This window comes from Eptesicus fuscus, chromosome 1, assembly GCF_027574615.1.
Source record: "Eptesicus fuscus isolate TK198812 chromosome 1, DD_ASM_mEF_20220401, whole genome shotgun sequence".
NCBI lineage: Eukaryota > Metazoa > Chordata > Mammalia > Chiroptera > Vespertilionidae > Eptesicus > Eptesicus fuscus.
This window is the reverse complement of record NC_072473.1, coordinates 12,988,344-13,001,827: the sequence shown is the minus strand read 5'-3', so window position 1 is coordinate 13,001,827 and position 13,484 is coordinate 12,988,344. Positions and strand designations below refer to the sequence as shown.

Below are 13,484 nucleotides of genomic sequence, written 5' to 3'. Positions count from 1 at the left end.
GTTGCGGCATTAGAAAGGTTGAGAACCACTGGCCTAGGCAGGATCAGTTGAGCAACCCTCACCAAACCCACAGAATCATGAAAAATATTAAGTCATTCTTATTCCAGGCCTCTAAAGTTGGTTTGTTACACAACAAAGGCTAATTGAAACAGAGGCCCACATGTTACATCTAAATATTTAAAATACTAGAGGCCAGATGCACGAAATTCATGCAAGGCACTCCAACTCCACCACCACCGCAGCGGCCGCCTCTGTGGCTTCGTCCGGAGGATGTCTGGTCTAATTAGCATATTATCCTTTTATTATTACAGATATATTTACAATACACCTTCATAAAGACCTGGAAGGCCAGGTATGAATTTGAACCCTTTGGCATTCAGGGCAGCACTCAGAGTAATGAATCCCTAAGAGACCAACACAGTCCCTGAAAGGAGGCTTGGGGCTATCTAGCAGTGAGCTCTGGGTTGTGGAAGGATGCTAAGTTGGCCCTTTAAGACTCCTTGGCTAGAGAGCAAGGCAAAGTGGGCAGTCTAGATGAGGGACCCAAGGCAGGGGCCTCTCTTACCCAGGTGTAGGAGCAGAACTGAGTATTTGTATAAGTTAACAGAAAAACAAAATAGACTGATGTATGATTTTTTTCCTCTTTCGTAAGCCCACACACAATTACATATGACATATAGTCGATAGGTAGGAAGTTTGTGCAAATGTAAATGTTTCCATGAGCTTTAAAAACAATCTTTCATTACAAAATGAGAAGGTTCCAATATTCCCAACATTGAACTCCAACTCTCTTCCAATTGTCATACAATTGCTGACTACCACTCTAGCACAGAGATATCCACCAACCAATTTTTTAAGACAGCTAATATTTTAATGACATTGGAAAGATGACATCCTGAGTAGTTTTCATACTCTCATTAATGCCAGAATACATTTCTGTTCAAAGTAATGAAAACCCAATGAGTTTTCAGCTAAATGTGAATAAATTGCCCCCAAAAGTATAATCTGCATACATTTAGATACACATGTTAGTTTGGCTACATGTGTGGTTGCTCCAGGTTTGAAAGTAAGGCTAGATATTTCTCTTGCCTAGACTTTCTATGAAAATTTCAAACAGCTTTTTGTCTTCAATAAAGTAAATAATATACAAACATCCTCATTTCTATAGGACTTCAAAATTCCTACCATTTTCAACCTCCCCCCAAAAAAGAACAAAGCAAAAAAACTGGTTGTCATTAATCCTATGGTTTACAAGTTTGATAAATTTTAAATTGGCTTAATATTTTCATCTTTCAGAATTCAGTTGTATCCAATCACATTTTTACTTACCTCTACCATATTAATATTATTTAACATTCAAATATGCTAGGACACACAAAATCTTCATTTCAGTTTCTATTTAGTTATACTGGCTGTGCAGCCACAGAATGAATCTTCTATGGGACACCTCAGGGTCACTGAACATACAAGTTTCAGTCCCACATAATATTTACACTCACACAAAGGAACCCCACACACACATTTTTTTTATTGTTTTTTGCAAAAAGCCTTACTGTTTCCATTTGGTCCAATGCATGGGAGGGGGCTTCAGGGTGGTTAAAGGAATGGCTGGTAATTTCGGGGAGAGGCTCAGGCAAAAGCCAGACCCCAGGGGAATGCAGAGGGCCCCTCAGAGGCCTCTGGGCTCCACAGGCTCCTAGTCGTGCCTGAGGGTGAGCCTTTGGGAGAAGGGGTACTGCCCAGCCCAGCCTGGGGGCCGCAGCCTGCGCAGGTGAGACAGGTGGGGCCCAGCTTCTGGAGGAGTTCCACCTGCTCACCCAGGAAGCGGTGCTCCCGGAAGTCACGGAGCTGAGGGTCCGCGCGTGCGTGGCCGGAACCAGGGCCTGTAGCTCCCAGAGGGCCTGGCTCAGGTTCCTCTCCAAGGCCATGGCGGCTTCCACGGGGGCCTGAGTTTTGCCCCACTCACTGTGGGAGGCTCCAGCACGTCCCGGAGAGAATGCGGCCACCGCGCTGGTTTTACATCTTTAAGAGATGCTCAGCACCCTCGCACTTCTTTTCCACCAGCTCGTGAAAGAAGTGGCCAGAGGCTGGGAGAAGGGGCATCCCTGGGTCTGTTCCGTCCAAACACCGTTGAAGCAGAGACAGATCCGGGGCCACCGAGGGCACTCTCACACATTTTTATTCACACAAGCACATTGCTTTCTGGATGCCTCCCAACCCTCAAATGTAGCCCTCCCCATCTCCTCAGTATTCTTGCAGGTACCTAGAAAAACTGCAAGGTCAGCTCCAACCTCAGCCCTGATAGAAAGTGAAGGAATACATCACTCACTGAATTTGGAACCGAGCCCAGTGAATGGGGAAACTCTAGCTTCAGCCTCCCAATTCATCATTCACATTTCCCAGCTGGGCACAGAGCTGCGTTTTGAGATGGGGAACTGTGACTTCAAATTGCAAGGGACCATAGTTGTCAAGACACCAAAACTCCTTTTCCCCCCACTCAGCTTCATGAAGAAAACCCAGAATCTTGTTTTAATGATAATATTATACATATATACACACATATATGTATATATATGATGATGATGAAGGAAATCTGTGCTATGTACTCTCTCATCTATAATAATAAAAGCATAGCCAAGACCGGTTTGGCTCAGTGGATAGAGCGTCAGCCTGCGAACTGAAAGGTCCCGGGTTCGATTCCGGTCAAGGGCATGTACCTTGGTTGTGGGTACATACCCAGTGGGGAATGTGCAGGAGGCAGCTGATCGATGTTTCTCTCTCATCGATGTTTCTAACTCTCTCTCCCTCTCTCTTCCTCTCTGTAAAAAAAGCAATAAAATATATATTTTTAAAAATAATAATAATAAAAGCATAATATGCTAATTAGACTGGACAGCCAAACGAACGACTTTCCAGACGACCTTCTGGACGAAGCCGCGGTTGCGAGGGCCAAGCCCCTTGCACGAATTTCGTGCATCGGGCCTCTCGTTGTATATAAGGTGAATTGTTATGTGGTTTCCAGCTAATGTTTATGTAGTAGAGATGGAGGAACCACCCCATATACCAGGCTGAGTTTGTAAGTTTAATCAGGGCTCAAGAAAGAGGGGGAGAGTGGTGGTAATAATAATAATAAAAAATATTAGGCATTTCCTCTGTGCTAGGAACTATGCTAGCCCTTTCCAGGCAGTATGGCATCATCACAAACTCCAGAGCCAGACCACCTGGGTTTAAATGCCAGCAATACAATGCAGTAGCTATGTAACCTCAGGCAGGTTACTTAACCTATCTTAGTTTCCTCATCTGTAAAATGGGACCATAATAACACCCCATAGGATTTTCAAGAGAATTAAATGAGTAAATATATGTCAAGTGTTTAGAACAGTGCCAGGGACACTGCCAAATAATACAGTTGCCAGGTAAAATATAAGATGCCTAGTGAAATTTGAACTTCAAATAAATGACTAATTCTATAGTATAAATTCATACCAATTGTTCTATGGGACATACTTCTGCAAAAAAAAATTAGTGTTTGTATGTGCACAATTCAAATTTAACTGAGCATCATAAATGTGTCTGTAGCTAAATCTGGCAACCACACATATAAATTTTTAGTACTATAATTCCACGAACACTTATCTGAAACTTGAGGCCAGATGTTTCAGAGCTCATAGATTTTCACGTTTTAGAAAAGTAATACAGTGCATATACCACAGATTATATAACGCCTCCAGCAACATCTGGAATGGCACTCTTGAAACAAGCACATTAAGAATTCTATTGGGAATGTATACATATTCTCATAGGGGAAAACAAAGTCTAAAACAGCCTCCCATAAGTTAGGATCCAGTTTTGCCACCACAGGAGTTGAGATCAGGTCCAGTCTTGCCAACTGAGAATTACCATGCTCTCTGGGTTTGGGGTTAAAGATCTGGAATTGTGGACCTGGATTACTACTACCACAATCATTTTCTCCTATTCTCACTGGCATGATAAGTGAAAACTGTTATTCCCACTTTACAGATGGTGAAACTGAGACTTAGGGTGTCTATGTACTTAGCTCAAGATCATGTGGCTTTTAAGTGGCCACATTATGCTTTAAACCCAGGCCAGACTGTTTGCCCTTATCCACTATCGTTAACATACCCGTTCCTTCATTCCTTCTTCCCTTGCATTCTTCTTCCACTTCTGATTTTGAAAGACCAGTTAAATAGGAGGAAATAGAAAAGGTGAAGAGATTTATGGGGGAGACATCTTAGAAAAGGTTCGGAAGGCGAGCACTTCCTAGCGCGCTGCACCCACATACACACATGGTGCCCACATACGCACAAAGGCACAAAGCGCACGCACTCACAAGGCACCCATCGGCGTACGCACGCACACGCCGTCAGCGCACGCAGACGCACGCACGCACACGGCACCTGTCGGCGCACTGCAGACATACGCACATGGCACTGGTCGGCGGACGCAGACGCAGGCACCTGGCACCTGTCGGCGCACGCAAACGCACGCACGCACGCACGCACATGGCACCCGTTGGCGCACGTAGACGCACGCACACGCACGCGGCACCCGTCAGCGTATGCAGACGCACACACGGCACCCGTCGGCGTAAGCAGACGCACGCACACGCACGCACACGGCACCCGTCGGCGCACGCACACGCATGCACGCACTCGGCACCCGTCGGCGTAAGTAGACGCACGCATGGCACCCGTCAGCATACGCAGACACACGCACGCACACACACGGCACCTGTCGGTGCACGTAGACGCACGCAGACGCACACACGCACACGGCACCCGTCAGCGTAAGCAGACGCACGCACGCACACGGCACCTGTCGGCGTAAGCAGACGCACGCACACGCACGCACACGGCACCCGTCGGCGCACGCACACGCATGCACGCACTCGGCACCCGTCGGCGTAAGCAGACGCACGCATGGCACCCGTCAGCATACGCAAACGCACGCACGCACACACACGCACACAGTACCCGTTGGCGCACACAGACGCACGCACGCACACGGCACCTGTCAGCGTAAGCAGACGCACGCACGCACACGGCACCCGTCGGCACACACAGACGCACGCACGTACACGGCACCCGTTGGCGCACGTAGACGCACGCAGACGCACACACGCACACGGCACCCGTCAACGTAAGCAAACGCACGCGCGCGCGCGCACACACACGCACGCACGCACGCACACAGTACCCGTTGGCGCACACAGACGCACGCACGCACACGGCACCTGTCAGCGTAAGCAGACGCACACACGCACACGGCACCCGTCAGCGTAAGCAGACGCACGCACGCACACGGCACCTGTCAGCGTAAGCAGACGCACGCACGCACACGGCACCTGTCAGCGTAAGCAGACGCACGCACGTACACGGCACCCGTTGGCGCACGTAGACGCACGCAGACGCACACACGCACACGGCACCCGTCAGCGTAAGCAAACGCACGCGCGCGCGCGCACACACACACGCACACAGTACCCGTTGGCGCACACAGACGCACGCACGCACACGGCACCTGTCAGCGTAAGCAGACGCACGCACACGGCACCTGTCAGCGTAAGCAGACGCACGCACGCACACGGCACCCGTCGGCACACACAGACGCACGCACGTACACGGCACCCGTTGGCGCACGCAGACGCACACACGCACACGGCACCCGTCAGCGTAAGCAAACGCGCGCGCGCGCGCACACACACACACGCACACAGTACCCGTTGGCGCACACAGACGCACGCACGCACACGGCACCTGTCAGCGTAAGCAGACGCACGCACGCACACGGCACCCGTCAACGTAAGCAAATGCACGCGCGCGCGCACACACACACACACACGCACGCACGCACACAGTACCCGTTGGCGCACACAGACGCACGCACGCACACGGCACCTGTCAGCGTAAGCAGACGCACGCACGCACACGGCACCTGTCAGCGTAAGCAGACGCACGCACGCACACGGCACCCGTCGGCGCACACAGACGCACGCACGTACACGGCACCCGTTGGCGCACACAGACGCACGCACGTACACGGCACCCGTTGGCGCACGTAGACGCACGCACACGCACACAGCACCCATCAGCGTAAGCAGACGCAACGCCCGAGGTACCCGTTGACGCACGCACACGGTACCCATTGGTGCATGCAGACGCACACACACGGCACCTGTCAGCGTAAGCAGATGCACGCATGCGCACGCAAGCACACGGCACCCGTTGGAGCACGCAGATGCATGCACGCACACGGCACCCGTCGACGCACAAGCATGCAGCACCCGTCAGCGTACACAGACGCACGCACGCACACAACACCCGTCGGCGTACGCGCACACACACACGCATACGCATACGCATGCGCGCACTTGGCGTCCGCACACAGCATTGGTCTGGTCCTTCCTTTGGCCACAATTATGAAATGCGTACTCTGCAGACCCCTGTGCGTAGTGGGGCTCATGTGCTTAACTTACCCTATGGCTTTCTCTTTCGAAAACACACTAGTGTCCCTGCCCACCTGATAAATGGGGGTGGGGGCTGGAATCTGGGTCTTAACACTGCTTTATGGAGGGAGTCTAATAGCTGAGGCATCTGTAAGTACTCATCTTCACTTTAAGGAATTCACTGGTATACGGCCTGATCACGTCAAGTAAAATTGACTTGTAATGTGGAATAGAACGACCCAAAGAGGATCCAGGTAACAGTGGAAGCATGGCTTTGCGGAGGGTCCCTGTGTAGACGCAAGCAGGTCGGACCCACTGACCAGAAGATTCAGCAAGACTGCTTATAAGATAAATAGCAATCTATATCAAGTTGAGGCCATAGGAAGGTCAATGGTCTCGGTTTTGGGCCTTAAAGAGAGGCCATTCAGCTTTCCAAGCCCCTTTCTGATTTCCTTATACAGGAATACCTTTGGGGATTCTTTATTGTTGTTTTTTCTTTTTTATTAAATTTATTGGGGTGACACTGGTTAATAAGATTATATATCGTTTTCAAGTGTTTTATTGCGCTTTGCTTTATTGCTCTTCACAGGTGTTGCTTTTTTTTTTTTTTTTTTTTTTTTACAAACTGAAGGCAAGCCCCTCCACCCAGGCAAAAAAGATTACAACTCATTTTATTGCAATACTCCATTTTATTGTGGTGGTCTGGAACCGAAATCGCCATATCTCTGTCTGCCTGCAATGACTTGGAATACTGCACAGATGTTTTTTGTTGTGTTTTTTTTTTTTTTTCAAAGAAAAAAACAGGAAACCTGCTCTCCACGACTTCACACCAAGATTTGAAAGTAAACTTAAAATTTCATCAAAATTGCATTTCATACTTTGCAAACCTCAAGCAAACAGGATACTAAAAATACCACCTGTTTTCTCTTCCACTCCCCAAGGTACCATAATTATAACTTGACACAGAATGGAAAACTGACTTACCAGCTTCGATGCATTCTGGCTTCAGGCAGTACTCCTGTTTAGCTTGGAGACGTAAGAAACCTTGACTCACTGAAAAAACAAGACCAAAATAAAGAAATGACTGCTTGAAGCAGATCACCATCAGGTAACCCACCATCAGGCACATATACAAGACATTTGATATCAGTTCATCCTTCTCAGTATTGACACGGAACTAAAAAGTCCAGTTGGCTCAGTATCACAGAACCAGACTCTGGTCATTAGCTAAGTAACCTTGGTGAGACTCTTGGTTGCTCTGAAATTCAATTCTCTCAAACATAAGATGATAGGGCACAATTAGACCAGTGCTTCTCAGAATGGGGTCCCCTGAGCAGTGGCAACAGGATCGCCTGGGAATTTGTTAGAAATGCAAATTACCAAGCCCTGCAGTCCTTCCGAATCAGAAACTCTGAGGTGGGGCCCAGCCATGTGCATTTTACCAAGGCCTCCAGGGGATTCTGATGCAGGCTCATGTTTAAGAACTACTGGGCTCGCCCTAACCGGTTTGGCTCAGTGGATGGAGCATCAGCCTGCGGACTGAATGGTCCCAGGTTCGATTCCGGTCAAGGGCATGTACCTTGGTTGCGGGCACGTCCCCAGTAGGGGGTGTGCAGGAGGCAGCTGATCAATGTTTCTCTCTCATCGATGTTTCTAACTCTCTATCCCTCTCCCTTCCTCTCTGTAAAAAATTAATAAAACATAAAAAAAAAGAACTGGGCTAAAAAAAAAAAAAAAACTACTGGGCTAGAAGATCTCAAGTCTCTTCCATCTCCTATTATCTATTATTTAAGTCTCATAATTTTACTCTGTTGTTTACAACTACATTCTGGTTTTAGTGATGGGAAAATTGAAACGTCATTTGGAACAAATCCTGAGTGGAAAGAGAAAGCTAGCATGTATGGCATTTAGAGTTCTGGATCTTATCTAAACCATCCATATAGATGAGGCCCAAGGGGGAGGAAGGGAATATATATTGTATATAACTCAATCATCTAGCAAGAGAGCCATTATTTGCCTGCTTTGTACCCCACAAACCCTCCTCCCTCCAGACCCAGCCTCGCTACCAGACATGCAGCTCCATGGACCAAGCTTCCAACTACTTCCACCAAAACGAAGCAGAACAAAACCCCCCACAAGATGGAAGCAGCTTTCCACCAATAGCTCACTTTCCCCCATCTGGTGCAACATTATCTAAATGGATCTCTGCGGGAGTACAGAAGGGTACCCATTTGTAAACTCCAGGTAGCACCTGGGCACTAGCAGATGTGAGCTTAGATTTCAAAAATATTTTTGGTCGCCGAAGAACTTGTGGGGAATTCACTATCACTGGGCTCTGTGGGCGGAAATAAGGAGTCTTTTGGGGAGATGCAAGTTGGTGGGGCGGGGGGGAGGCTCTTCCTGGCATCCTCAACTGAGCAGCAGAATCAGAAAGTGTGGCAGTATCTATATTGCTGCTAGAGATGGAATACCTGTACGTCACTTGCCAGCCTGTCAATCTGGTTTGTTTATTTACTTGCCTGTTTGTTTGTTTGTTTTCTATTTTATTTATTAACCCGTATTCTGAGAGGAGCCAGCTTTTTCTTTGTTCATATCTCTGCTGCCATCCTCTAAACCGCCTTTTTACCTATTACACTGCAGATTCGATAAACTGCCTATGAAACAACTCAGGCCTGCTTTTAAGAAATGAAGTAGTGAAGCATAAAGATGCGTTTTGATTTTTTTAAAAAGCAAAAAAAAAAGTAGTTAGGTAAAAATATATCTGTGCAGTTTAAAAATTAGTACCAAATATTTCAATGTGCATAGGTGGTAGAACCATGGAGGAAATTTGCCCTTTAGTCTACTTCCGTATGTTTTCCAAATGTTTTTTAATGAGCATGTGTGTGTTTTTTTATAATGGAAAAATAAATGTATTGTAAATAATATTTCATGGTTCTGGACAATACCTTCTTGATACTAGCCTTGTTTTATTTTAAATATATTTTTATTGATTTCAGAGAGGAAGGGAAGGGAGAGGGAGAGAGAAACATCAATGATAAGAGAAAATCATTGATTGGCTGCCTCCTGCACGCCCCACACTGGGGATTGAGCCCACCACCTGGGCATGTGCCCTGACCAGGAATCAAGCTGTGACCTGGTTCATAGGTCAATCCTCAACCACTGAGCCAAGCCAGCCGGGCATATGACTGAGTTTGAACAGGCAGAAGAATATACCACAAAGTCAAACTAGAAGCATCATGAAGAGGAGAGGACCTTAGCAAGAATATTGTCACAAATAGCATTGCCTGGCCCTAACCGGTTTGGCTCAGTGGATAGAGCATCGGCCTGTGGACTGAAGGGTCCCAGGTTCGATTCTAGTCAAGGGCATGTACCTTGGTTGTAGGCACATCCCCAGTGGGGGGTGTGCAGGAGGCAGCTGATGGGTATTTCTCATTGATATTTCTAACTCTCTATCCCTCTCCCTTCCTCTCTGTAAAAAAATCAATAAGATATATATTTTAAATTAAAAAAAAAAAAAAAGAGCATTGCCTGACAGGTCCAAGAAGATTTCCAGACAAAGTCTTTGCTGGGTGCAGGGTGGAGGTGGGGGGCAGAGCCTGGGGAACTAGGAAGTGAAAAGGATAGGGGGGACAGAAGGAGTCTGAAATAGTGCAGAGATATTTGACAAAAATATAATTTACTTTTTAATTTGAGAGTGTAAATACATTTTAAAGCAAATGTCTCCGTCAGTATACATCCCAATGGATGTGGTCACCTGAAGCAATGCTTCTGAAACTTTAATTTGTAAAAATGCAGATTCTTGCCCTGGCCAATTTGGCTCAGTGGATAGAGTGTCAGCCTGTGGACTGAAAGGTCCCAGGTTCGATTCCGGTCAAGGGCATGTACCTTGGTTGTGGGCACATCCCCAGTAGGGGCAGTGCAGGAGGCAGCTGATCGATGTTTCTTGTTTCTTTTCTTTCTTTTTTTTTTAAAAAAAGAGAATATTTAGGGGATTATATATGTTTTTTCTTTTTTTATTTTATTGATTTTTCACAGAGAGGAAGAGAGAGGGATAGAGAGTCAGAAACATCGATGAGAGAGATACATCGATCAGCTGCCTCTTGCACACCCCCTACTGGGGATGTGCCCGCAACCAAGGCACATGCCCTTGACCAGAATCCAACCCGGGACCTTTGAGTCCGCAGGCCAACGCTCTATCCACTGAGCCAAACCGGTTTCGGCATGATCGATGTTTCTTGATGTTTCTAACTCTCTCTCCCTCTCCCTTCCTCTCTGTAAAAAAATCAATAAAATATATTTTAAAAAAAATAATGCAGACCCTGAATCAGTAGGTCTGGGGTGGGTAGGGCCCAGGCTTGCAAGTGATGCTGATACTGTTGGTCCACAGACCACACTTTGAGAAGCAAAGGTGTAGAATGGCTACACCCTTACTCTCTCACATCATTAGAGCTCCTCTTAGATTCCTGGTGAGAACCAGGTTATTGGGCACACTGGAAAGTTCTTTTTTTTTTTTTCTATTAGATACAGAGCTCCTTATGGGTAAGGAGGTGTGTATATAATGGCTTGGTGAATTTTACTGTGCTCTAAAATCTTGAATGCTGATCCCAAAGAATCAAGTTCTCTCAAAGAACAAAGATTTGCTACCATCAAGAGTATTCCAGCCCTAACTGGTTTGGCTCAGTGGATAGAGCGTCAGCCTGTGGACTCAAGGGTCTCAGGTTCGATTCCGGTCAAGGGCATGTACCTTGGTTGCGGGCACATCCCCAGTAGGGGGTGTGCAGGAGGCATCTGATCAATGTTTCTCTCTCATCGATGTTTCTAACTCTCTCTCCCTCTCTCTCTGTAAAAAATCAATAAAATATATTTTTTAAAAGAATATTCCAACTAATATGCTTCAGCCTCAGAATGTAATCATAACAATGGAATTTCAAAAAAGTTTCAAGAGGCAGTAATATTCCAAAAAAGTACATATTTTTACATAAACAATCATCATTTGGATTTTTAAGTTGGGAGTGTTTTCAAAACACAAATAGTCGAACTTTGTGGTCACTTCCTACACAGTGTGTAGTCCCTTGGCATGCCCATATCGTTTTTCCTCCAGTTTTGAATTTCAGGATAGGACACTTGCCTCAAACCCAAAAGCCAAGAGATCGCATAACAGTTTTCGAGAGCCACGAATTTGGTTGCAGGCGTAGGAGATTTAACTGTACCAGAAAGCAGTCAAGCCACCTAATTCCCTAAATTTTCAGCCACAGAAAACATGGAAAGATGGTCTGCTCATTTTAGCAAAGTTTTCAACCACACAACCCTAACTCTTTTCAAGTTTAATTACTGGCTTTTCCCCTGCCAAAATAAACATGGCCTCCTGTATCCTGTATGTGCCAAGGAATGTTTCCAGGCATGCTACATTTCAAGCTGCACCTAGAATCTGCTAAGTATAGAACTTGGTCCTATACAACTTTCAAGCTAATGAGATAGTATAGGCTGTATGAGAAAAATACAAAGGCTGATAGTCAAGGGTTCAGAATGCCTATTGTCTTTCCAATGTATTTCATTCTTTTTTATAGGAACATGTTTTTATCGTCATATATTCTCCCTGGAAACCTTATTCTCACCAGGAGTTAACATAATTCCATCCTAACACCTTTCAAATCTTGGAAGAAAACCTCTGTTTTCCTTCATATTATTTTTTAAATCTAATGGCAAGGTGGAGTTAAAATTTTATCCCACCAGGGTCACTGGATTGGAAAGGAAGAATATCATTTGGAGGTGCATTTATAAAAACTAATTTGTATTTTGTGAGTTAAATTTTATGAATTCATTCAGGCAAACATTGACAGAAATCAAATGGAAAGAAATTCCAGCATGGTTTTGATCACAGTGTAATTCTTTCCTCACAAAATAAATGAAAGTATCTGCCTATGAATTCATAAACACTCATTTTGCTAAATGTAATGCAGAAAAACAATATTTGCCCCGTGCAACCGAATCCTCCAGCCACTCGGAAGCCACTTTATACCCACTTCACATCCTGGACTACGCACAGAGTACTTGCGTGTATTTATTTATTCAGCCTCCTAAAGAAAAGGCTCCCACTATTTGCATATTTAATAGAAACTAAGGATGCACCATCTACCAACACAAGCACACAGCCCTCCACCTGCATCCTGATGAGTCCGACAGAATCAAGCACAAAGACATTTCCCTGCATTCGCCCAGCTCCCTGGCCTCCAGGGCCCCCACTTACCTAGAAAGAGGATGGTGCCCAGCACCAGGGTGCTACCAATGAACACCACCAGGGCGATCCGAGTGCCTTTGTTGGCCGACTTCCCAGGCTCCATGCTGCTCCCCGTTTCTGCTTCCATCGGGAGGGATGTGGAGGCCAGGCAAGAAGAGAGTCGCCGTTTGTGGTTTGTTGGCCGGTCTCAAGAGTCTGTTAGGTGTTGGCATCCAAAGTTCTCTTGCTCTTCTACGAATGGACAGCTGTAAAAGGTCCTATCAGGAAACAGCCCCTCACCACCCCTTCTCAAATAGTTCTTCACACAAATGAAGTAAAAGAAACCCAAAATATGGGTTGCCTCGGCTCTCCCCCCTGACCAGACAAAATAAACAGTGGTTGCTTTATCTTGGTGTGCTCCCCCCAGCAAAGTCCCTCTCAACCGATTATTTGGCAGGCTCTTCTCTCAGGCGTTCCGGGTGTACATGTTTTACTATGTTGCTGAACAGATGTTTTAGCTATTTAAATGTATAGTCACTTGGGGAGGAAAAACCAATTGTCTTTATCAAAACTGGATTCTCGTCAAACTCCCCCTGACCATGACAAGTTAGGTGGCAAGGATTCGCCGGACCCACTGCAAGATTGCAACAAATCACGTCATTCTTTGCGCAATAGTCATTCTGCTCGCCTGAATTGTCTTCATCAAAGATATGCTTTCAGGGAGCAAGTCCGTTTTTAAAGCCTTCTAAGAGTTCCTGGGATATCCTGGAGCATTTTATTTTGGGAACTTTGTGTATGACC

General features: G+C 46.2%; 1 protein-coding gene across 1 annotated transcript in view; it reads right to left on the bottom strand.

Annotated features, from left to right (window-relative positions):
- PHEX (phosphate regulating endopeptidase X-linked) overlaps window positions 1-12,831 on the bottom strand; it is a 225,337-nt gene extending 212,506 nt beyond the window's left edge. Inside the window, exons 1-2 of the mRNA XM_008154575.3 lie at window positions 12,714-12,831; window positions 7,451-7,519 (exon numbers count right to left, since the gene is read on the bottom strand). Of these exons, the coding sequence (XP_008152797.1) occupies window positions 7,451-7,519; window positions 12,714-12,831 (187 nt within the window). The remainder of the gene's footprint in view (window positions 1-7,450; window positions 7,520-12,713) is intronic.
- Between the last annotated feature and the right edge of the window lie 653 nt (window positions 12,832-13,484).